This window comes from Schistocerca serialis, chromosome 10 (assembly GCF_023864345.2).
Source record: "Schistocerca serialis cubense isolate TAMUIC-IGC-003099 chromosome 10, iqSchSeri2.2, whole genome shotgun sequence".
Taxonomy (NCBI): Eukaryota; Metazoa; Arthropoda; class Insecta; order Orthoptera; family Acrididae; genus Schistocerca; species Schistocerca serialis.
This window is the reverse complement of record NC_064647.1, coordinates 142,094,246-142,120,319: the sequence shown is the minus strand read 5'-3', so window position 1 is coordinate 142,120,319 and position 26,074 is coordinate 142,094,246. Positions and strand designations below refer to the sequence as shown.

Here is a 26,074-nt window from a genome sequence, read left to right as displayed (position 1 = left end):
GTGACTATGCCCTGTACTTGTACATCTGTTATATATATTTCCATAGAGGGGAGAAATTTTACTTGAAAGTCACTTGTCGGGTGTCAGTGGATAATTACAATATTGCAGTACCTGTTTTGTTCTGAATTTGATGCAGTGTTCCTTTGCACATGGATGCATGTACGAAGGAACAGGCCTTGCAGCAGCTCGAGCCATTATGAAAGACGTGAAATGTATTCACAGTTGCAAAAATTGACAACAGTCAGCTGTACCATGGAATGATGACAATGAAAAATTGTGCTGGACGGGAATTCAAACTTGGATTTCCTGCTTGTTGCGAGCAGTTGCCTTACCTTGGACAGGTATGCATGTCCAAAGGAACATTGCCCCATTGTTTGGAATAACATAGGCATTGCAATATTTTTTTTATCTACCGGCACTCGGCATTCGACTTTCAAGTAAACTATCTCCCCTATACGGGAATATACACAATGGATGTATGAGTACAGGATGTAGGCACGTGGTTGAAGACGTGTGGGAGCTTGAGTCTAGCTGTGAGTTATGCTCGGATAGCCAAATGGTGAGGCGACTGCTCGCAGTAAGCAGGAAATCCAGTTTAGAGTCCTTATCAAGCATAAATTTTCATTGCCATCATTCCTTTATACAGCCAACAGCTGAATGACTGCTGTGGAGATGTGCAACTGTCGAACAGCTGACCACCCAGATGAATCAGGAGGCTATCAACTGTCTCTCCTCAATGACTGTTCAGCGAACGTTGGTCTATATGGGCATCTGAAGCAGGTGCCTGGTTCATGCACCCATTCTGACTGCTCTTCATTGGCAACAAAGGCTGGAATTTTGGTGTGGAAGGGAGGGCAGTAGTTGAAATGCAAGTACTGTTCGTGGTTGGTGGATTTAATGTGGACAGAGGTTTGAATGAAGCCATCAGAGAGAAAGTAGTCATCATACAGAAATGTGACATGTTGGGTTGAGGAGGACCAGGTGAAGCATATGGGATAGGAATAGTGAAGATGGTGAAGGATGGAAGATTGTGTGTGTTGGGCCTGAGTCCAGATCTTGAAAATATCATCAGTGAACCTGAACCAAACAACGGATTTGGATTTTGGGAGAATAGGAAGGTTTCCTTTAGATGGCCCAAAAACAGGTTGACATAGTAGGGTGGTATGCGGGTGCCCACGGCTATGCCACAGATTTTTTTGGAAACCTTCCCTTCAAAAGAGAAGTAGTTGTGACTCGGGATACGAACTGGGAGAGACGGGATTCAGTGTTGGATGAGATTGGCTTTGGTTGGAGGGGTTGGTGGCAAAGAAGTGTTTCCATTGGAAAAATCGGGAGAAAATAGTAGTCTTTGACAAATCCAACATGGTTAAATTTGGGTGTAGGACCAAAGGTGAGGCCTTTGGATAGGACTCAAAATTTTGTGAGACTTAAGCTTTTGGTGGAAAAGTTAACAACAGTGTTCTGGGAAAGTTTCAACTCTAGATTTGGTGAAGGGTTGGTAGGGCATTTTGGTGGGACGGGAGGGGGGGGGGCGTCAAGTTGAAAAGGTCAGCCAGGTATGGTTGACGAGGTGTGATTGACAGGAACACTGCGGGTAGGATAGTGGTTGGATACTGCTGCCCCGAGTTGGCAGTAGAATGTCAGAAGGTTGGAGAACTTATGGAGATGATGTCTGGCATGCTCCTTCAGGTGCTGGAGAGCAAGAGATTCCATTTGAGAGGTGTGATGTATGTAGCAGGTGCAGAAAGTTGGAGCAAGGGACCATTATGGCAAGGATGGCATAGGAGAAAAGGGAATGATTTGGAAATGAGTAAATGAAAGTGTTGTTGGCTGTGAGGGAACTGAATAACAGAAAAGATGTGTAAAAGTAAGTAAGTAAATCACTACTGCTTTTTCCTTTATGTACATTGTCTTCAGTGTGAGGTATTCAAGACTCATCATCAGCAACTTATGATAATGGTTCACAGAACTGGATAATCTTGAGTGTGGAAAAGGTTTGCTTGTGAATGTGGTTCAGGATTGGATCATTGGATTGGATCACTTGTCTCAATTATTTCAGTGGTTCCTATGAAAAGTCAAAAGAGGATGTGACTTCCACACACTCACGAGGGATTTTGGGTATGATTTTATAAAATTACTGTCCTCTTTGCACAGATTTTACAATATTTTGTAGGGGAATTTTGTTAGACCTCAGTGTACAGGTTGATATACTAATGTTGCATGTATCACTTACAGTTTGCAGAACTAGCCAAAGTCAGACAAGATAATTTTTGTAACAAACTTTCCAGACCTGTGTAACTAGGATTGATCATCATCTCAATACAAAGAATGTTGTCGGAATGTATTCTGTCTCCAAAATCATTACCATTCCAAGTATCACACAGCTATTCTATCCTTTATGTATACATACAGCACTTTTCACTTTCTGTGTTGGGATGTTATTAATGATTTCCTCAAAAGTGGAATTTATGTTGTGGTGACAGACTAACCTATAATGTTACCCAAGGTCTACATTAAGTTGGAATGTGATCATTCGGTTGAGAGTTGTCTAAGCTAACAAAACTGAAATTTAAATCTAGATTGTAGTGATAAACTGATCTGCAGTCTATGTTAACTTTAAAGATGACAGTTTTGTTTTGAATGTGTGAAGCCAACATGTGTGAATGTAAAATCTTGGATGAGATGATGGACCAATATTGAGCATATGCAGAGATCTAAGTCATCCTGGAAGCTGCTAATTTCATTGTGAATTATTTTGCCTCCAAAGTGTATTAAGAGAAATGCCAAAGTGTGAAGTATAAAGTGAAAACTTGGCACTCAATTATTTATTACATATTTAAGTGTATTTCCACCACTTGATGAAGTATTGTTCTCAAAAAATTCACCCTGCACATGGGATAGCAAGGTAGCTGTTACGTTAAATTCGCAATATGTATTTCTCCCATGATTGAAACGAAATGTTGTGTTGCTGGCTATACAAATCAGCAGTGCTGCCATCATAACTTTTCTGTGATCACTTGCAACAGGCGTTACCGACATATACCTTGAGGTTAGAGCATGGAGGGTCCCTCTTAAAGTTTTACAAGGAAGAGAGACATTCATTTTGTTTTTGTCCACTAGGTTGTGATTGAGCCAGTCTTTGCTGAATTTCCTCTCCCAAGGGTTCTATTCAAGAAAGGTACAAACAAGAGCCTTTGTGGACTTTGAGAAGTAGCATAGAAGTAAGTAGTATGCAAACAGGATTATGTGTGGACTCCACATACAGCTGCGATTGGTCAAAATAAACTTATGTGTACTAATTGGAGGGCTAATGATACAACAATGATACATTAAGGATAGTTTGTGGTAACAGGTACAGAAAGTGTAGTAGTAGGTGCTGTTCCCATTCAGCATAGGAAAAACTCGATAATACAGCACTGAACACACAAGAATGCCTTTAAAAATTCATATTGGTTATAAAGTTGTAAAAGTAAGGTATTTTCATTTTGTTAACATCTAAACTACAGTGTCTTCTTAAATAACTGAGTTCCTTCTGCTACATTTTCTTTTTATCAGTTGCTCAATTATTTTGCATGAAACCAGCCATAGAGTTACATCTTTGTACTTGGAATATTCAATATAACATTATGTAACGCCAGTACTTATCTCCAGGAGCTGAAACATGTAATGCAGCTGAAAGACACACATGAAAGTGGCAAACTACCTAGCATTCATAATTAATAGTTCCCTTGTTGGGCAGGAGGGAGGGATAATTTGGGGGAGGATTAAAGAGAATGGGGAGATGTCAGAGGGGTAGGTCATAGATGCTTTGGGAATAACTGTACCTGCTTCAGTACAGAGGTAAGGACAGAGTGAGAAGTAAAGGTAGATTAGGAGGATGAGAAATGAATAGTGCAGTAAAAAATTATGACAGAGAAAAGTAATAGTAATTTATACATAATGAAGAAGAACGAGGGATGTGTTAATGGAGGTTAAGTTCAGGCCTCCATTACACCAGTATTTCACTGTGCCAGAGATATGACTTTCGCAGGTTGAGATTCTCCCTGATATCCTTCCCACACCACCCACTTTCGCCTTCTGTCACCCTCATAACCCCCGTAACATCCTAATCCAAACCAGTTGACATTCCCAGATAATTATTCTGACCCAAGGTTCCTCCCAGTGCACTTGTCCCCACTGTGAAACCTACCCCGTGCACCCACCTGCTACCAACTACTCTGGTGTTGTCACTGGCAAATCCTACAATATCAAAAGTAGAGCTGCTGTGAAATAGTGCATGTTGTTAATTGACTAACTTGTGTCCACTACAAGGGCATTTTACATAGATGTGACCACCACTAAACTGGCAGAGTGTGTGAGTGGGTATAAAAGAAGTGTCCACCTTGGGAATACCCAGTCCTTAGTTGCTGAGCATGCTCAACTGCATGACTAAAGGAAGCTGAGCATCTGCTATGGGCTATACACCCGATACTAGTTTCTCTGATCTCTGAATATAGGAACTTGCCCTCTGGCACATCGCTTGCATGAAACTGCACTTACTGTGTACTGTAGCTTTTCTGTTGCTTGCTGCTGTTGGTAATTGTTGATATGATGGATGACAGGAAGTGAACACGAGTCTTCAGTCAAATGTTGGTAGCCAATGAGAGTGTTCATTTGTAATTTTGTATAGTTCATAAATTAAGTTAGCTGGTATTTTCTTCTAGTAGTTTAGAATGTAACCACATTGTCAAGATTTTCAGTGCAATCAAAAATAAGACGTAAAATTAGATTATTGCAGCAATGGGTGTATATCTTGGGCTATGCTGGACATCATTCTGTTACGCCAATCCTATTTTTGTATTTAGATACATTGGCTTTGCCAGGGCACAAACAGATTGTCACATTCCAACCTAACCTAGGCCTTGATTTCGCTAAAGGTCAGGATGTCTGCACATCAAGTTTTCTTTCATCCACATTCATTGGTTTTGCCAACTTGCAACAAAAGTGTCACATTCTGCTCTAATCTAGGTCTTGGGCTATGCTACAGGTCAGTCTGTGATGACATCTAGTTTCCTCTTTCCCTGAAACTGGGACAGATGAGCCCTAGTGGACATTGAAACCATCCAAGGAGTAGAGGGACAAAAAGATAACCTCCAAGATGGAGGCCCCAGTAATCCCCATGCCATCGGATCCCCATGTACTGATCTGTACATGAGGTGGAGTTTCTTGTGACCTCTATGGCACCGGATCCCCAGACACAACCTGTTTCAGTATCAACATATATTGGTATTATATTCTGATGACCAGTGGGAGCAGGTTACCCTGGAGTATAACCTGCCTCCTCAGTTCCCTCACACCTCAATTGGATACCGACGTCGTCATCCTCCAATGGAACTCCAACAGTTTTTTCCACCACTTGGCTGAGCTACGACACCTCTTATGCATTTCCCATGCTTTCTGCATTGCCCACCAGGAGACCCTCCGCAGCTATCTGGGGGATATTCTAATAATCAAGCTGATTATGGCAGTGTGTTGAGCAGAGTTTGTACAAATGTTCTGACATTCTGGACTCGGTCTACAGAGAACACATGGCAGTCGATACTACTTTGGAGGCTGTGGCTGATTGGGTGTGGATGTCTCTGGATTTTACTCTCTGTAATATGTGCCTTCTTATGGTTGGTGAAGTACCTTAGAACATGTTGTCTGCACTGATTTCTCATCTCAGCACTCCCACCCCTCTTTCCTCCTTTTGGGTGAATTCAATGCCCACAACCCTTCGTGGGATGATCTGTGTCCACTTGCCATGGTAAAGCTATTGAAAAGTTGCTCACAGAGCTCGATCTTTTTTGAATACCAGTGCCCTATTACACTTCCTCACACTTCAGTGTGGCATGCTGATCTTATTTGGCTATAGATCTTTCCATTTGCAGCCCTGGTCTTTCCCCTATGTCCATTGCTAGTGGTCACTATCCAGTCATTGTGTTCCTTCTCAGCATCACTCGCTTGGGAATCAACCTCGATGGGCACTCAACAATGCTGACTGGTATGCATTTGCCTCTACCATTGTCCTTCGCACCCCACCATATGGAGATATTGATGCGGCTGTCCAGAGCACAACTGCAGCTATTTAATTGGCAGCAGACTTGCCAATTCCTCTATTCCTCAGGATCCCCTTGTCACAACACAGTACCTTGGTGCACTTCTGAAGTCACCGAGGCCATTAGAAATCTCAGATGGGCTCTCTAATGCCATAAGTGGCACCCATCAATTGAGCACGCCATTGCCTTGAAAAATGGCTTCGTGCCTGGTCCACCACCTAATAAAATGACGGAAACAAGACTGATGGGAAAGGTATGTTGCTACCATTGGACTGTGTACCCCTCCTTTGCAGGTTTAGACGAAGGTTTGATGCCTTTATGGTCATAGTCCCCCACAAGTGTATCTGATGTCACCCTGATTGATGTTGTCTTAAGACCAAAATGCTGTCGCCAAACATTTTGCTCTGCATTATGCTTGATTACCTTTCACTGTATCACCTAGAGCTGTATAATACTTCATTCAGTAATTGGGAATACCTCAGTGCTCTAGTCCTTTGCCCTTATGTGTGGCTCCAGGATCAGACTGCATTCACAGCCAAATGCTCGAAGACCTATCAGCGGATACTGAATCATCCTTGCCATTTTCAACTGTACCTGGCACGAGGATGAGTTCCCGTCTCAGTTGTGAGAAAGTGTGATCATCCCGGTCTGAAACCAAGTAAACACTCCCTTGAGATGGAGAGCTGTCATCCAGTTAGTCTCACTAATGTTCCCTGCAAGTTGCTGGAACATATGGTGAGCCAGCAGCTGTGTTGGTACTTTGTGTCTCGAGGTCTTTTGGCTCTGTACCGTGGCAGTTTTCAGAAAGGCAGTTCTGCTCCTCACAATTTGGTCTTCCTGGAATCTGCTATCTGGTCAGATTTTGCCCGGTGTCAGCACCTTATCATTGTCTTCTTCAAATTACAAAAGGATTATGTAAAGGGGGGGGGGGGGGGGGGGAGAGAGAGAGAGAGAGAGAGAGAGAGAGAGAGAGAGAGAGAGAGAGAGATTAATCACATAATGTCAGAGGCCACACGTCAGTTCCCATTTCTTAGATATTCATGTCAAAAAACCTAAATATAATAATACTAATTCTTTCTTGTTTTCTTGTTATTTAAACAATAGCTTTCCAAATAAGTGTAACTTCACTTTATATCTCACTGCTGTCTCTAAAGACCTTGATATTGGCAATACGTTAAACACTAATCTTATTTCCTTCCTTCCTTTCATCCATCCATCCATCCATCTCGCTTCTTGATCATTTTTGTCAAAGTCCTTATAGCTTTCACCCATCGCTTCTGGTTTCCAGCCACAAAGGCATGAGTCATGTGCTTCTGGCTCCATCATATTATCCTTCTGCCACCGCAAATTTACCTTAACCAACAATTATTTAATGTAGTGGAGTTGTATTACTCTTTGGAACTGGTCTTCAATGCCCGGTTGATGTGACTTGACTTTGCCAACTTGAGTGAAAATGTGCTGGTCACGCCGTAATACTCTTTGCTGTCTCAGTAACACCAACTGGGGTCCAGACTGCTCTACACTTCTGTAAGCTTACAAAGCTCTGTTCTTGTCTTGTCTTAGTTATGGGAGTATGGCATATGGCTCTTGAATACCTTCAGCCAGCTGATGCTGGACCCAATACACCATTGTGGGGTATAACTTGCGACGAAGTGCTTTCTAGGCCAGCTGGAGCCTAGCGTCCTTCCATTACAGATCAGGCACCAATTGCTGCTCGACTGTGTGATACATATTCACCGCTTCGCTGAGCATCCAAACTATTATTCTTTTTTCCAGATTGGGATAGCCACCTGCCACAACAGTGATGCAGGACTGGAGTCACGGTTACAGTTCGCATACAGTGTCTCTACTCTGAATGCCAACTTCTTCCACTGTTACCTCTTGTTGGGGAGCAATTGGATATGCCCATCTAGTGTGTATCCTGTCCTCAAATCTGTCTCGACCTATCCTTTGGACCTGAAGACTCTTCGCTGTGTGGTTTATTGCAGGCTATTCCTGACTGTTCTCGATGCATTTGTGGGTGCAAAAGTGGTGTACAGTGATAGCTCCATGTTTGATAGACGAACCTGTTTTGTCCACAGATGCGCGAGGTGCCGGGAACTACGCTCTCTGCCAGATGCAGTGTATTCACTGCACAATTGTTGGCCATTGCTTGAGCCCTTATCATGTTTGTTCTTACACAACTGAGACATTCTTAATCGACAGTGATTCCCTGTGTAATCTTAGGGCTGTCAACTGTTGCTATCCTTGACATCTGTTGCTTGTGACTCTCCAGGATCTCCGCTCTGACTTCAATCAAGCTGGACAGTCGGTGGTCTTTGTACCCCAGGTCACATCGGGATCACAGGGATCAAAAATGTTGGCCAAGTTGGCTCCAGAACACTGACTTTTGAGATGTGGTTGCCAGAACCTTCAATCATATCTACACCGTCAGTTGTTGGAGGCTTGGAACACGGACTGATGTGCTTCGGTTTCTGGGAACGAACTGCGAGCAACAAAGAGGACCGTGACCATGTAGCAGTCTTTCCTTTGAGCTTCTTGGAGAGACTCTACCATTCTGTCAGCATCGTATTGTCTGCACTTGGCTGACTTGCAACCACATCCTACGATGTGAGAAACCACTGCGCTGACGGTGTGGTGCCCATCTGGTGGAGGCCCACATCATATTGGATTGCCCCAATTTGGCCACCTTATGACGAAACCTTAAACTTGAAGAGACATTACCTCTGCTGCTAGTAGACAATGCTAAAGCAGCTGACTTAGTTTTACATTTGATCTGTGAAGGTGATTTCTACTCCTGTCTGTGAGGTAAGGCACATTGGCATCATTGACCGCTGAGGTACTGGAGGGGTGCCCCGTCACCTGCTCCAACCCGGGGGGCCCATGGTTACCCTTGCTCGGTGGTCTAGCCTGGCTCCTGTCCTTCCTAATCTTTTAATACTTATTATTTTTTTCCTTCTCTTGTTAATTTACTGTCTCATTTTGTCAACTTATCTGAATTGATAGTTTTCTTGTGATAATCCAGGGTGACAAAACACCGGTCAGATGCAGAGGGTGCATCTTCCATCGCACAGCATACTCTGGGGGTCTCTAGCTGCTTTGTGGATGGAGCAACTTGCCCGACTTCACCCTCTTACCCCTCTCTCATTTCTGCTTGCTTCTATCTCTTGGTTTTATTAATTTTCGGTTTAGTTGGATTCATCAGGATTTGTCGTGTGTGTCATTCCTCTCTGAGGACTTTTTCCAGTTGACACATACAGGATTGATGGACTGATGGCCTCATAGTTTGGTTCCTTTAGCTTCCATCACTCCAATTCCCATATCAGTTTGTATAATCCACCAAAAGGAACCGTTAGATTCAGTGATTCTCATTGGCTTCAGCATATCACTCAATTGGCTGCAACTGACACAAACAAATTGCCAACAGCAGCATGCAGTGGAAGAGTCTGGTATACTGCATCCTGACACCCTCTTGAACTTGACTAACTTCTTTTTCCTCTGTCCTAATTTTAAATTGCAGTATTCATTTCTCTTCCCCCTGATCTATCTTTACTTCTTACTCTGTCCTTAGTTCTGGACTGAAGCTGATACAGTGCTTACCAATATAACCTCCCCCCCCCCCCCCCCTCTCTCTCTCTCTCTCTCTCTCTCTCTCTCTCTCTCTCTCTCTCTCTCTCTCTCTCTCTCTGTCCTCCAACCTTCATATTCACTGGCTTCCTGTCAGCATGGGGTGGTATACCTCTGAAGGCAAGTACTGGCTAGTGATTTCCTCTCATGATTTATTAGTTTTCTCAAATGAAATGGCTGTTGATAAATTGTGTAATGCATGTATTAAGCAACCAGTTTTATAAATACAAAAGGACACTTATCAAAAATCAGATAAATGGGCAAGAGTTTCTGGCAGATTGGAGTTTTAAGATGGACTTTGACTTGTGACTTGCTAGTTGATTCAGCAAGAACATTACCCACAAAAGGAAAGAGCCTTGGTTCGACTCTCAGTGCTTTACATTGTTTCAACCTGCTAGGATTTTCAGCTCCGCATTGTATTTGCTCCGTGGCACAAGTTTGTGCATATAGTTTTCTGTGCCCTCCTGTTATCTCCCAGTTTACTTGAAAATAATCTTCATATTTGCTTTATTCAAACTGAGTGACAGATTCCTACTTGCTTTCAATGTATTTTTGAATAAAACAGTCTCAGTTGCAAAAATACTGCTTTAATGATGGATTTCACCTCTGTAGGGCATTATCAGATTTTCATGGGTTGAGAGACCTTTGTAGAACTATTACTCTGTGGAATAAACATACATCCAGATTGAGCTAACTGGGACATGTGCCTTCGATACAGTTATGATGGCTGGTGCAGTGATAGAACCATACTTTCAGAATTGTGCATGTCTCATTTCCCTTAACACAGTGCAGTGAAAAACCACCAATCACAGTAGAAGACAAGCATGTATACAGTTGAACATTATGCTGGATTGATTTCATCACATATGTTTTGAAGTAGGCATTTCTCCACAGTGTTTTATTTAATACCAGCAGCTAAATCAGGCAGCATTCTGAGGAACAATTCAGGTGCCGAGGCATCCAGCAGCATGTGACAACTAAACCTGACATGAGTTTATATATTTAGTTTCCAAGCATAGGCTTTAGATTTTTCCAGAATATTTTAGAAGTAATGCTGTGGAAACATATCTTTCTTATAAATGTGAACATCCCTTTCTCTGTTTTTAGGCAGCTAGACATTTGATTGTTGAAGCTACCAAACTGTGTCAACCATAATATCCTTTTAAAATAGCTGTTACTTTGCATATAAACCTGTTTTATTGCATAGCCTGTAGCCTTGCTCTTTATTCACGTAAAGGATGGACTGCTGTGGCCTAGCCATTGAAATTTTCTGAATTAATGAACACGTTTGATTATTTGTGCAATTAAAAACAGCTTCCTATCACAAAATAATCTTTGCTTTTGTGAGATTGTAATTCACGATTTGAATTTAATCTTGATGTTTCTGGTGAAGACTGTAACATGTTGCTGGTTTAATTAAATTAAAGGTTCAAAATAATATTGCTTCTGAGGAGTAGTGACTAAACTATTCATTCTGTTAGTTTCTTTGGAATTCTAGTCAAAGAAGGCGAAGAAACGCAGAAGGTGCTACAAGCAGAAACTTACTCAGTCCAGAATAAGTGACTCACATCTTAAGAGTGTCTCGCCATTAGGAATTAGTAAGTTTTAAATCTGAAATTTGCCATTGTGTCCAATATTTTTAATTTGTTTAGCGGGTGTTGTCTCATAAAGTTGGTGGTGACCCATGTCACTTAAAGAACAGTTACGATATCATGGATTTTCTGCCATGTGATTTTATAACAGTAATGATGTGTTGTAATAGACTTCATAGTCTAAGAGAAAGAAGCATACAGCTGGATAATGAATTTTTTGTGGGGCTGAGAGATACTTTGCAAAATTAGTATGTTGTTGAAATTTTGCTCTTATAGTAACACTTGAAATAACATTCCTGAAAAGCAAGGAAGTAAATCCCGCACACTGTTCGAGAGTGGAACAATAGAGAAGTAGCTTAAAGGTGGCTTGATGAACTCTCTGCCAGGCACTTAAGTGTGAATCACAGAGTAATCATGTATAACAATGAAAATAATCAATTATTGACAATTCCTTCTCATCCTGTCCAGTAAGTCTCCCCTGACCTGGGATTCTGGGTGACTTTTCTGAACTGTACCCCTTTCCCTAAACTTCTCCAGTTCTTTTCCTTCACCCCTCTTCTTTCCTCTTCAACTCTTCTGCCAGGAGAAGGAGCCACTGGCTCACACACTGTGTGTGTTTTTGTGTGTGTGTGTGTGTGTGTGTGTGTGTGTGTGTGTGTTTCCCCTGCTGCCACTTGTAGAGTAATCATGTGGATATATACTTGTGAATATACAATGAGGGAGGATTGGGAAGAAGAGATTGCTTTCATAAAATCACTTGATCAAATGGGGGAGGAGTGGGAAGAAGAGATTGCTTTCATAAAATCACGTGATCATGATGTGCTGCATATTAAGTGTGGTAAACTGGCAGGGATTTCTATAAAAAATGTGACTGATTTCATTGATACCATGTTCTGGCTTTAATGTAGTCGATAAACGAGAACATCAACAGTGAATGTGCAGAAGCAGATTGGGCACAAGAAATTAACTAAAATATTGAGGCTGAAGATAACATAGTGTTATGCTTATTCTGTTACTTAGCAGATGTTAAACTTTTTGCAGGCAACATAATAGAGACTCAGGCAGAACCAAAATTCACTGAAATAAAAACAGATCTTATTGTATTGCACAAATGTGGGGAAAAACAGACAGAAGGCCATTGTGTATAAAGATTTATAAATTTGTGTTTTCTGAAAGGAAAAAAAATAAATTAGTAATTTCTCAGGATTTTTTCAAATGTTCATGAAATTTTTTAAGGTTGAAAAACAAACTTTGTTTTTGTTCTGCTAATATTTGTTTATTTTGATCTAGTTTTCAGCTTATTGGGCCATTTTCAGTAAATAAGTGACTACCATCCTTAAGAGATGTGTATAGGAAACCAAACATAGAAGCAAAGATATGTGTTTAGTTTCCTAGATGCTCTGTCACTATTTATTGTTTAGTTGCAATGTATTTCGGAGCTACAATGTCATTTTTGAGGACTTATTTATGGTTTGGGCTTTCATTTGCATCAGTTCCTGTGCCAAGATGCGTGGGCTACCTCCACACTCTAATGGTTAACATTGCTTACATCTTGGGTTCAGTTCTTGGACACCACCTAGGATTTTTCCATGGTGGGAACATCTGAAACGGGGTTCACTCAGTCTTGTGAAGCCAAATCAGTACTGCTTAATAAAGCAAGAAGCTAAACTGACACACAGGCTGCCACGGTGGCATGAAATCAAAAAGTTTGCGCGGGGCTGGGGTCCATGTGACATTTGTTTATTGTAAATGATTTTCATTTATGCCACATTTTGGCTTAAGTCAGGTGATAAACTATGACAGTGACAATAAAGTTGCAGCTTTGAAACAGATTGCTCACAAGAAGTTAACTAAAATAATGTGGCCAGAGATAATACACTATTATTGATAAGTTCCTTACATAGGAAGCATCATTAACAGACAGACCACAACAATGAAATGGATGTTTATGGTGTAACTGGCATAAGTTCCTGATTTGGCCATGTTCTTAAGGTATGCCATTGGGCAAGCGCTTGTAGGGATGCCATAGGGCAGGTACAGGGTTCACAGTGCCAAAACTTGGAACGACATGCCATAACAGGTCAATGTTCCAGAACTATAGAAATTAATATTTCCTCCTGTCTTCACCTCATCCATAACTATGCTCATTGAAGCACATTTTTTCCTGTTTATAGCTTCAATTGTGTTGGGTGATCATCTGTTATTGCATTGAAAGCTTTGCATTTATGTAACAAGTCTCTTGGTTACAGTGTGTTTACACGTAAAACATCTGTCACTTTGTGACTAATAGTGCGATTTTTTAGCAAATTGGGGCATATTTTAAATGTTTTGTTTATTTGTTTTAATGATAGTATTCACTGGCAATTTTGTTCTGGAGTCAAATGTAGTATATGTAATATATGGTATTAATGTTTTAAAGTATCAATAAGTTAAATGGAAATTTATGTCATGGTGCTATGAATTTTGTCAAAATGAAGTAATTTTCACTTTTAGTCAATAATCATTGCACATTACTATTCACGCCATTATTGCCCCTCCCCCAGTCCCTCCTCCGCTCTCTCTCTCTCTCTCCCCCCCCCCCCCCTCTCCCCACCTCTCCCCCCCCTCCCCCACCGTCTCCCCCTCACTCTCTGGCACTCTGGCTCTGTCTTAAGACAGTTGTTATTCCTAAACCTTATTTGCTAACTATACATCATGGCTTTTTTTCTTCCCCACTGCCATAAATTCCCGAATGTAAAAACTGCCTTCTGTGCCTAATTGAATGCTCCAACCTATAGCTTGGACTGATTGTGTTGGGAGAGGGAGCTCTAGGACTATAAGCTCAGTATTTTATAAGAGACAGTCATATGAAAATGAGACAAACGAAAAAAAGTAAGTAAACTGTGTATTATTTGAAAACTAATTGCTATAATTGTTAATATATTTGTTCTACTGTGAGGAAAGGGTGATCAGTACCTTCTTGGGAAAATGTTTACAATTGCCCACAGAACCACAACTGTACCCAGGTGTGCACCTCTGCATCAGAAGCAAATCAACAGCCACAAATGTCTTTCTTTTTGACTCCAAAAATTTTGAAATTGCATGGGAAGGGACTGGGACTGTATGGAAGATATGTTAGGAAACTTCTGCAGCGTACTTCAAACTGATGAAAACATAGGCAGGCCCACTGTCTGACTGTGCTGCAGAAGTTTCACTGGGAATGCCGTACACATTCTCCGTACAGTCCCAATCTCTCCCCATGTGATTGCTATATTTTCAGAGCTTGGGGAAAGACATTCTTGGCCATCGATTTGCTTCAGACAGAGAGGTAGATGCCTGCCTGGTTACGATTGTAGTTCTGTATGTGATTGCAAACATTTTTCCATAAAGGCATTAGTCTTCTTGTCTCAGAGTGGGATAAATGTATTAAGATTTATGGTGGTTACTTTTGAAATGATAAAGAGCTTACTTATTTTTTTCCATCTGCCTTGTTTTCATTGGACTACCTGTTATACTTTAAATTATTATGGGTTTTGCTCACTCTTGAGAATTTCTGTAGTTTTTAAAATGTAATTATTGCACATCAGAATGTAGAAGTAGCTGAATATATTTGAAAAGCATCAGTTGTAGAAGTGAAAGAAGTACCTTTCGATTAGAGATATATACATAGTAACACATTTGAAACAGTTGTTGACTTATTTCTCACCAGCTGTGTCTCGATTGCACTGATACCAGTTTTCCTGTTGGTTGCAGGCTATGGACGGTGGCAAATGTGTGGGTGCAATTGTTTGCAAGCTCGATGTACATCGCAAGGTTGTCAAGAGAGGATACATTGCCATGCTTGCCGTTGATGAAAAGTATAGAAAAAGAAAAATAGGTAATCAGAGACCTTGTTCAGTTTACAATTTGTTTGTTGGGATTTTCATAAGCTTAGTCTGCAGTTGTCACTGTACTAATTGACATGTGTTAGGTCTGTGGCAAAAAGTTTTCAGATAATGTTCCTTTCAGTATTGCTGACTGGTTGAGTGATTATTATTATTTTTATTTTTTAGCACAATTTGTTTGTTGCATTGCACTCGGGTGATATAGAGGGTGTCAGTCCTACGGATTGTAGAGCATGTTTTCTCTCATGTTTCACCAGATATTGGCATTTTAATTTTTCCAGCGTGTAGTTAGAGTTGGCCCAAACAAATACTGCTCATCAATTCTTTCATATGACCCCCAGCATCAATGGAAGGTGTCAGTTTGTTCTCTATTACAAAGAAAATGATTATTAAATCAGAATTTTACTTTTCCATTTTATAGAACAGTACCATTCCTTTGTAGTGCATTATTAGTTTTATTGATATGTATTAACAGGATCAGTAAAACATGAAGGATAATCAGTACCCCAGCAGTGATTGAGCAGCACTTCTGCACGCAGTAGCAGTCGGCAGGGGCCAGGGCAGTGCTATCGCTGCTGGAGTACGGGTTATTCTTTGTGTTTTCTGTTCCTGATAATACACTCTGTCAAAGGGGCACATAAAATTCCATTTTAGAAGTAATTTTGTTTGTAACAGGAGGCACTGACTCTTTACAGTGACACTTCATCATGCATGAAGGACATGACGAGCAGTATTTGTTTGGGGTGACTCCAGCCATACATAGCAAAAACGAAACTGTAAATATCTGCCAAAACATCAGAGATCACTTGCCTAATGACTTTTAGGAGAGAGGCACTGCATATGCCCTCTCTTTGCCTTGCATGAACAATGACAAAGACTTCACTGAGAGTGTGACACCCATGCCTGCCAAGAAGGATTTTTAATATTCTGCATAAATATCAAATTTTGTTCTTTCCTTTTAGATACTGTTATGACTGCGGGTCATGTAAAGAGGAGGGTGCTACAGTGTACGGCTGGATCATTGCTACAACGATCTGCCACTAAATGAGGCAGATGATTCAAACACTTTTTTTTGTTTCAAATGACACAATTGTTATTGTGAAAGACATGAATCAGTATATAAATGATGTAGCTAATAGGGTAGTCAGTAACAACAGCACATCTTTCAGAAAACATATCAACATTTAGCTGCAACAAAGCACAGTGCGTATTGCTTATAACATGAAGAACTTGGAAAAGTGAAATTTTCTGTCCAAACATGGTCAGTGAAGTCAACCAATTTAAAATCTTAGGACTGAGGGTAAATGGAAAGATTTCTTGGAAATATCATGTGAAAGATCTTATTCAGAAAGTAAACACTGTTATGTTCCCTATATGAATAATGTTTACTATTTCCGACACTGGTCGTGAAGGCTTGTTTACTTGGATTACTTTCACTCTGTTATCTTGTATGGTAGTATATTTTGGGGTAACTTTTTACACTCACCAAGGATATTTTTAGCCCAGCAAAGGGCAGTCAGACTAATCTGAAGTGTCAGTTCACGACCTCCGTGTAAGCTGTTGTGCGTTTGTCTCGGAATTCTAATGCTGCCGTCCCTGTACTTATATTGCATCACGAGATTTGTTGTTGACAATATTGACTCATTCTGAAAAATATGCGACATACATTCAGTGAAAACTAAATGCTTAAACAATATACACTTGGTTAAAACTTCCTTAAGCACTGCACAGAAAGGTGTTCACCATGCAGCAAGTTTCATTTTCAATAGCCCTCCAGCAGAACTGGAAAAAATCAGTTGATAAACTGTAAGCATTGAAAACAAATTTGAAAAGGTTTCCTTGTGAGCCATTCTTCTTCTGTACACTCCTTTTCTGTACAAGAGTTTCTTGCAGTAGTTTAGAAATTCTCTCTCTAATGTATTGATTATTCATATACCCTTTCACAATTTGTGTAGTGTTTTATTAATTCGTATATATGTGACATCATACTTACAAATACGTTCTGAAACACGATGCATAAAAATGGGATTTTCTGGTGCTCACACCTCTGCTTTTGTTGGTGATGAAAAGATAGGGTCACGTGCTCTGGATAGGCCTTAGATTTTGGACCATTTGTATATCCAACAGAAGGATTGTACAATACAGGGCCAAAGTATGATTATTACACACTTCCTCCTGCTTACACAGATTGAGCAATTCGGTTGGTTCTTTTGGTCTATAGTGGGCTTTATGGGACTTGTGAAGGCACCATGAGTTCAGTGGCGGTTCCACGGAAAACACTAAAGTTTTTTTAACTATATTTTTGCCCTCACCAGCAGACCAAAACCCAACCAAGGATTCCAGCAGATGGCTGAAATTTTTATGATATGAGAGTTGTACCAAAAGTAAGGTTCCCATACTTTTTACAAATAGAAAACATTGTTTCATTCATTCATTTCGTATAGACCATCTTTGTACCTTGTTATTTCAACTGTCTAGCTTTAAGTGTTCTGATGTTTGCCCAGTGCTCCCGCATTCGTTCTTGGTGTTGCTCCTTCCTCTCTTAGCTCCAAGCCTTTCCTGTTTTTAGTTTTTGCTTTTCTTGGAAATCCTGCCATGCCATAAGTTTCTCCTTGAGTGGGATATGCTCTAAGATGTCATCATGGGTGATCCCCACTTCTTTAAGATCTTTCTCCACCTCTGTGAACCAGGCCCATTTTGTTTTCTTCTCCTGAAAGTAGGTGATCATACGATTAGTGACTCTTCCAGGGCTCATTGGGGCATATGTCTATAAAACATAATCCTTTTTTTTTTTTTCTGGATGGTATTGATTATATGAGAATACAGTTCATGATTATGACGTCTTCTGTATTCCCCATTCTCTTTGATGGAACGTAAGATCTTTCTTAAAATCTTCCTTTCCTTGGCCTCCAGTGTTTTGATTATGACTTTTTTGTTCATTACTAAGCATTCAGAAGCGTTTAAGACCTCCGGACAGATAACACTGCAGTAATGCCTTAACTTTGCATTGAATCATACTGATCTTCTGTTGTGGATGTTTTTGGTTAAATGGAATGCCATTTCCATTTTGTTCATGTGTGATAACAAAACATTGTTTATTGTTATTAATTTATACATAGTTGAAAAGCTTACACTTTTGTCTATTTTTCAACATATTCTCAATTTTTTTCGGCACACTTTTGAAGAAGGTGCTCCAGCTTTTGTATTCCTAAGTCGAAGTAGTCTCCCGCCAACCCATTGAGGATGTGTTTGACCTCTCTTCCGACTTCGATGGCGCTCTTGAAGTTTTTGCCACCTAAGTATTGCCTGCTCACTCTCAGGCTCACCCTTCATCGGCTCCTGCTAAATCATGGGCCCCAAAATCGGATGCCTGGTCTTCCAAAAAAAAGAGCCTACTTGCGAAGATTTTTTTTACGTACCCTGACATCCCAACCGTCCATTCCTCCCTCCTCTCACCGTCCTCCTTCCAAGAAGGCTCAAAAGAAACTAAAGTTCCTCTCCAAGGCGTGTCTCCACCACCCAGCGGTAGCCGCCCTCGGCCATCTTCCGTGTTGCTGGCAGCCGATCCACCAGTCGATCACTGGTGGCAGGAGCTGCGAACAACCTACGGATCGGGATCTTCTGCCTTTGGCTGAATGCTGTTTCATGCCATCAGCTGCTGGCTCTCAGCAGTCGTTGAGTTGACAGCAACCGTGGTGAGATTTTCCCCTTTTCTGTCCACCCTATGTCAGTTATCCATTGGAATATCCACGGAATTTACTCCAATCGGGATGAATTGTCAATCCACTTATGATCCTACTCCCCGGTCATCTTCAGTCTTCACAAAAAAAAGCTACATCCCCATGATCGCTTTGTCTTCTGTCATCTCCAATCGGTCCGGTTTGATCTTCCCCTGTTGATGGCACTCTGGCACACGAGGGACTTGTGGTTCTTCCCTATGATACTATCCATTATCACCCAGTCCCCTTAAACAGTTCCTTCCAAGCTGTCCTGGTTGGCGACTTCAATACCCACCACCCGCTTTGAGGATCTCAGCATCCTTGTCCACGAGGCTCCCTATTGATTGAACTCTTCCATCAAGCGGATCTTGTTTGCCTGAACACTGGGGAACGTACATTTTCGTCTGCCGCCATGTCAAACTTCTCTCATTTGGACCTTTCAGTCAGTAATGTTCCACTAGCTAAACACTTTGAATGGTTCACTCTTGCTGATTCACACTCGAGTGACCATTTTCCTTGTGTCCTTCGATCACAGCCACAACTGCCATCTATGCACACGAAGTGCTAGAAGTTTTCCCAAACCAATTGGACACTTTTCTCCTCTCTAGCGGCATTCGATGACCGTCACTTTCCTAGCATCGATGATCAGGTCACCCATGTTACGGAAGTTATTCTTACAGCCGCAGAATGTTCAATACCTCGTACCTCCCCTTTGCCCCAGTGCCCCCCATTTCCTTGGTGGAACGAGACGTGCTGTGACGCAATACGCGAGTGGAGATGTGCTCTTCGCATTTTCTACCATCATCTTACATTGGCCAATTGTATTCACTATAAGCAGTTACGTGCGCAATGCCGTCACATCATCCGCTATCGTAAGAAGGCAAGCTTAGACTTATTTACCAACTCCTCTAATTCCTTCACTCCCTCATCTGTAGTTTGGAGTTGAATTCGACGGTTATCCGGTATGTCTAGTTTCTCTCCAATCTCTGGGCTCACTGTCGTGCATGATACCTTAGTGGACCCAGTCGCAATTTCTAACTTATTGGGTCAATACTTTGCTGAGATTTCAAGCTCTTCAAATTACCTGCCAGCCTTTATCCCAAAGAAATGTGCAGTGGAAGTGCGACTTCTTGCTTTCTCCTCTCAAAATTGCGAAAGCTATAAAACTGTTTTCTGTATGCGGGAACTCCAACACGCACTCTCTTCCTCTCGCTCTTCTGGCCCCAGGACTGGATTTCATCCACGTCCAAATGTTGCTGCATTTATCATACCGTAATCTGCGTTACCTCATTCGCCCGTATAATCGAATTTGGACCAACAGTACCTTTCACAGAAGATGGCGGGGAGCTATCGTCATTCCTGTTCCGAAACCCGGAAAGAATAAACATCTCCCCTCTATTTATAATCCCATATCTCTCATGAGTAGTGTATGTAAGGTTTTGGAGTGCATGGTGAAATGCCGTTTAGGCTGGTAGCTGGAGTCCTGAAACCTTTTAACACGTGACCAATACAGTTTCCGAAAGCATCATTCTGCAGTTGACCATCTTGTTGCTCTCTCGACTTATATTATGAACAATTTTCTCAGGAAACACCAAACGGTAGCGATATATTTTGATCTGGAGAGAGCATGTGTTACACATTGGAGGACAGGCATCCTCTGCACACCGTTGTCTTGGAGCTTTAGAGGTCAGCTACCCCTTTTTATTCTTGAATTTATGACAGCGCGCACCTTTAAGGTGTGTTTTCCCAAGAAAATGGGGTGCCCAGGGCTCTGTGCTGAGTGTTGTCCTGTTTGCCAGTGCTATAAATCCAATTATGGATTGTCTCCTTCCCAATGTCTCGGGTTCTCTCTTTGGCGACAGTTTTACAATCTACTTCAGCTCTCAACGGACCAGCCTTCTTGAATGACATCTTCAAGGATGTCTTGATCGCCTCCACTCATGGAGCATCGAAACAGGCTTCCGCTTTTCTCCCAGTAAAACCATCTGTGTAAATTTTTGGCATTGTACGGAGGTTCCTCTGCCTTCCCTACGTCTAGGCCCTTTCGACCTTCCATTTGCTGACATCGCCCAGTTCTTGGGACTTATGTTTGAAAGAAAACTGTACTGGTCTACTCACGTGTCATATCTTTCGGCTCGCTGTATTCGATTACTCAACACCCTCCGTGTTCAGAGTGGTAACTCCTGGGGAGCTGACCAAGTGGTCCTCCTATGCCTGTATCGTGGATTGCATTTAACATCTGGAGCTTTTCATACCAGCCCCGTGGAGAACCTTTATGCTGAAACTGCTGTACCTTCACTGTCAGATTGGTGAGCTGCCCTATTGAGTCGTTACGCTAGTCATCTGTCTTCCATGCCTGCCCCTCCAACCCATGCCCTTTTTTTCAAGGTCTCCTTAGATTTAGGGTATGCAGGCCGCCCTTCCTCTCTACCACCACTGGGAGTCCGCTGCTGTCAACTGTTACGTTCTCTTTCCTTCCACTTTCCTAAAACTTGCTTGACAAACGAGGGTATGGCGCCACCTTGGCTTCATCCCCGGACCTGCCTTCTCCATGCCCTTTGTCAGCTTCCCAAGGATAGTACCCCCCCCCCCCCCCCCCCCCCCCCTGTGGTTTATCATCAGCCATTTGCTGCTCTACGCGTACAAATGGAGGATGCCACATTTATTTACACTGGCAGCTCAAAGATCACATTTGGTTTTGGATGTGCCCATATTGTTGGCGACACCTCTAATAGATTTCAACTTCCCGACCAGTTTTCAGTTTTTAGTGCGGAGCTTTATGCTGTTCTCCAGGTTGTCCAATAAATCCGTCGCCATAAGCGGCTACAGTATATTATATGCTCGGATTCGCTCAGCTCTCTTCTCAACATCCAAGCTCTTTATCCCATGCACCCTCTGTTCCACCGGATTCAGGACAGCCTCCACTTGCTCCACTTGGGGAGTCTGTGTGGCATTCCTCTGTATCCCAGGGTACGATGGTATCTACGGAAACGAGGCAGCCGATATAGTGGCCAAGGCTGCAGTCTCTCTTCCTTGGCCCACTGTTCACGTGGTTCCCTTTGCTGATCTACAGAGCATTTTATGTTGTTGTGTTACTCTTTTATGGCACACACATTGGTCTACATTTCCCGATAATATATTAGGGGATGGAAAACCTTTTCCCTGCACTTGGACCTCTTCCTGCCAGCCTCGTTGTCGAGAGGAGGTAATTTTAAGTAGACTCTGGATAGGGCACTGTCTTTTTAGCCATCAACATTTTTAAGTGGTGATCCTCCTGCACTTTGTACTCACTGCTCTCAACTGTGGACAGTGAGACACCTTTTACTTCAGTGCCCCTATTTTAATCCGCTATGTACCCATTTACATTTGTCACCTGATACATCTTCCCTTTTAGCAGATGACACGCGCTTAGCTGATAGCATCCTCGAGTTTATCAGTGTCGGTGAGATGATATTGGTCATTTGAAGCTCTTTTTTCAGGGAATTCAAACCCCCCTTCAGTAGTAGTTTTCTAAGATCTTCTTCCGTTTTTAGTTTCCCCCCTCCTCGAGTTTTGCTCCCATTGCTGCTGATTTCACATTCGGTTTCTTACCCTTAATTAAACCACAGAATGGTCTTCCATGCCTGCTTATGGATTGTAGCAGTTTTGCGCCCTAAAACCATAACAAAAAGGAAAAAAAAAAAAAAACCTGTGTGTTCCTTTAGCTTGGGGGAGAAGTGATAATCGCCGGGGGCTAAGTCCGGGCTGTACAGGGGATGGGGCATAACAGTCCACCCAAATGTCTTCAAAAGCTCCTGTGTTTGATGAGTGACATGGGGTCAAGTGTTGTCATGAAGAAGCACTACTCCCTCCTTCAGTCGTCCTCTCCAGTGATTCTGGATTGCTCACTGGAGTTTGGCCAATGTTTCACAATATCTGTCAGAGTTTATTGTCATCCCAGGTTGAATAATAATGATGGGGAGTACCCCCTTCTGATCCGAAAACATAGTCACCATAACCTTTCCTGCCGACTGCATTTGTTTGAATTTCTTTGGTGGCGGTGAACTGGAGTGACGCCACTGACTAGATTATTGTTTTGTTTCGGGAGTGTAATGAAACACCCACATTTCATCTCCCATGACGATAGAGTCCAACAACTTCTCCTTGTTGCCTCCCCTCTCACATTGTTGAAGAAACTTGTGAGCACAGTCAAGGCGTTGCTCCTTGTGTCCAACAGTCAGCATCAGGGGGGACCCAGCGAGCACATATCTTGTCGTAACCCAACGTTTCTGTTAAAGTTCTTTCAGTTGTGCTGTGGGAAGCTTCAGGAATGCGTTTCACAAGTTCACAGACAGTGACCATCAAATCTTTGAGCAGCTCACTGTTGATTTTCTGGACAATCGCACCCAAAACCGGCAGTCTTCCATTGTGAACTTCTGTGCAACCCTCAGCAAAAGCCCTGCACCATTTTCGGACATGCTGAACAGACATGCACTCTTCACCATAAACCTCAGTTAGTTGCCAATGAATCTCCACGGGCGGTAACTTCCTTATGTGGAGAAGCCGGATTCCTGCTCAAACCTCGCAGTTGGCAGGAGCAGTAATCAATACTTCCTTCTCTGATGGCTGCCAAGCCAACACTGAACGATGTAGCAAATCGCAGACAGGCGGGCCGAGTATGGGGGAACCACTGTGCACGGCACTGTTGTCGGATTTGGCATACTGGGAACCTTACTTTTGGTACAACCCTCATATATTCCATTCTTGAACAGCCTTGAAAATGTTATTGACATCTTTATCCATTTCTGAGACACGGATGTTCAAAGTTACTTACCAGAGAATAGTGCAAGAAAATAATGAAGGAGACTTTACCTGTGGGAGAGGAATAAAGACAAGAAGAAAGTGGAAGTGGGTGAGAGCCAGTGATAAATGAGAGACAAGAGTATATGACAGTGACTATGAGGAAGAAAGAGATTGTGACAGTGAGAAGAGAAAGCAGCTGTAGGAATGAATGAATGAGTGGGAAAGTAGCATTATGAGGGAGCAAGAGGAAGACAGTGAAAGTGAGATTAGAAAGTAGTAGTAAGACAGAACAAAGGTGACACTGGCTGTGAGACAGGAGACAGTGACTTTTAGAGAACCTCAAAGAGACAATGCAAGGCATGTACGCTTTGGGAAATCCAGGAGAAGCCCGGGAAGTTTTTCATCCGGGAGAAAACTGGGAAAACCCGGATTGTTTTTAGAATTCTCGGAATTTTTCATTGTTTTAGTTTTCAGTTAAATTTTTGTAACTTTAACTGGTAAGAACTGATGCGCTAACAGAGAATTTTAATGTACCCCACTACTGCAGAATAATACTGCGGAAATAAAGCCTAAACGATAGGAAAAAACCAAAATAAACAAAAGTTGCAAAGAAAATTGCCATTTACAACAACAAAACACAGTGCACACACAAGCGTCTGCCAACAGCAAAATATGTCAAAGGCAAACCCAAACCAACAGACAAACATGAAGTCAAAACTATTTACATTAGGGTCATTCGAGCGGTTGCCAGCGGGCTCAGCCGCATGCGCAGCTAAATCGCATATGAGCAGTACCTTTCCTGCTTCTGGCTAATTGAAAAATTTTTCTGGCTCGCCAAAGCTGCCAGATTCGTGCATGCGCGGGGCAGTCTGATTTGGAGTGAGGAAGGTGGTGATCTTCACATGTCCCATGTTTATATTTAGTGATTTTGTTGTTTCTTCTTTGTTTGTAACTCTCACATCAAATGAAAACAAATCTAATTTATGTGGCTATGAAGTGAATTAAAATAACTTCATATAATTATGGAAGGCTAAAATATGTTATTGTTTTCAATTTTATGATTTTATTTTATTTTCAAGTTGTTGGCATTCTAGCATTAATCAATCGCCTTGCAGAACAATGAAGTTATTTAAAGAAATTTGCTTTTATTAATCTTTTTCACAGACGCAGTCAATTTATTTGAAATGGAGTGTTTCATTCCAAACTACAGCTATTTTCAACTGTTCAGTGAATTTCGAGTGCATGTTTTCATCTTCTGCCACATGTGGCATTCTGTAATAATAAAGAACCAAACAAGTGATAATACAGTATTGGTACACCAAGAAAATTTGCATCCTAAAAACCACATGGAAAAGCTCATAACAGATTAGGGCCTACTTCACTGTGAATCTGGAAATAAGCATGTGCACTTTAAGCCGAATTATGCATTTTAATATGGTTTACAAAATTCTGTTCTTCTTGGAGTGTATTCTGATGTCCTGTTTCTTTTATGACATACTGTAAGACCTCAAAATTCTATATATTTACGAACATACAGGTTTCCTACATCATCGTACCTGCGCACATGAAGTAACGTCTGTTTTCTGGCGTTCTATGGCAACTGCTATTTCTAGCAGATTGTGGGAAAATATTGCGAATGTTGGTTTGGAAAATGTTACTTTCAATGTAAATTTCCTTGTACACAACATTATTTATGCTACGGGTGAGATAGGTGATGAATTTCATAAATCAGAGTGTTTGACTCTCGTTTAAAACTCAACACTTTGGGGACCAGCCTCTTGCAATTTGTTGCCCCCAAGACAAGACACTCAAGTCATTATTTAAAATTTTACTGGCACATTTGTGTGATATATCTTAAAGTGTAACAGAAGCAAAAAATATTAATATTATATATGAAAGCTTAGCTTTTATAGTAGCTTATTAATCTTAATGATCAATACTTTATGTGAAAGTTTAGCTCTTCTTGCAGCTACACTATGTAAATTAATTTAAATCTTGACTTTTTCTGTTTGTTTGTTCATGCTACTTAAATAATGTTTCTATTGGCTGACTTCATTGTGTGTCCTTTGCTCTGAATATCTCGTGTCATCGGCTGGCGAGATCACGTGACATGAACTATGACTGGCTTACAAAAGTGCATCACTGTGTCCATTTCAATGCTTTGATAACTAATGTACTGTGTTTGGTGGTATTCAAATTTATACTTTCATAATAAGAAAATATGCAGCCTACATGTTGCTGCAAATCAGTGATCTTTCCAGAACATGTCTTTATTCTGGATTTAGTGTTCTAAAGTGTCCAGAAGAAGTTCTACACTGGTGTACAAAACCTTAGCCATTCAAAGGATTGATAAGTTTCGCATTTCGGAGGGAAAGAAAAATGAAAAAAGTGTATGTTCACCCAGAAAAAGTGTG

The 26,074-nt window shown here is 41.5% G+C and overlaps 1 protein-coding gene across 1 annotated transcript in view; it reads left to right on the top strand.

The window, feature by feature from the left end:
- LOC126424760 (N-alpha-acetyltransferase 30) overlaps positions 1–26,074 on the top strand; it is an 81,000-nt gene that overhangs the window by 15,368 nt on the left and 39,558 nt on the right. Inside the window, exon 2 of the mRNA XM_050087503.1 lies at positions 15,029–15,152. Within this exon, the coding sequence (XP_049943460.1) occupies positions 15,029–15,152 (124 nt within the window). The remainder of the gene's footprint in view (positions 1–15,028; positions 15,153–26,074) is intronic.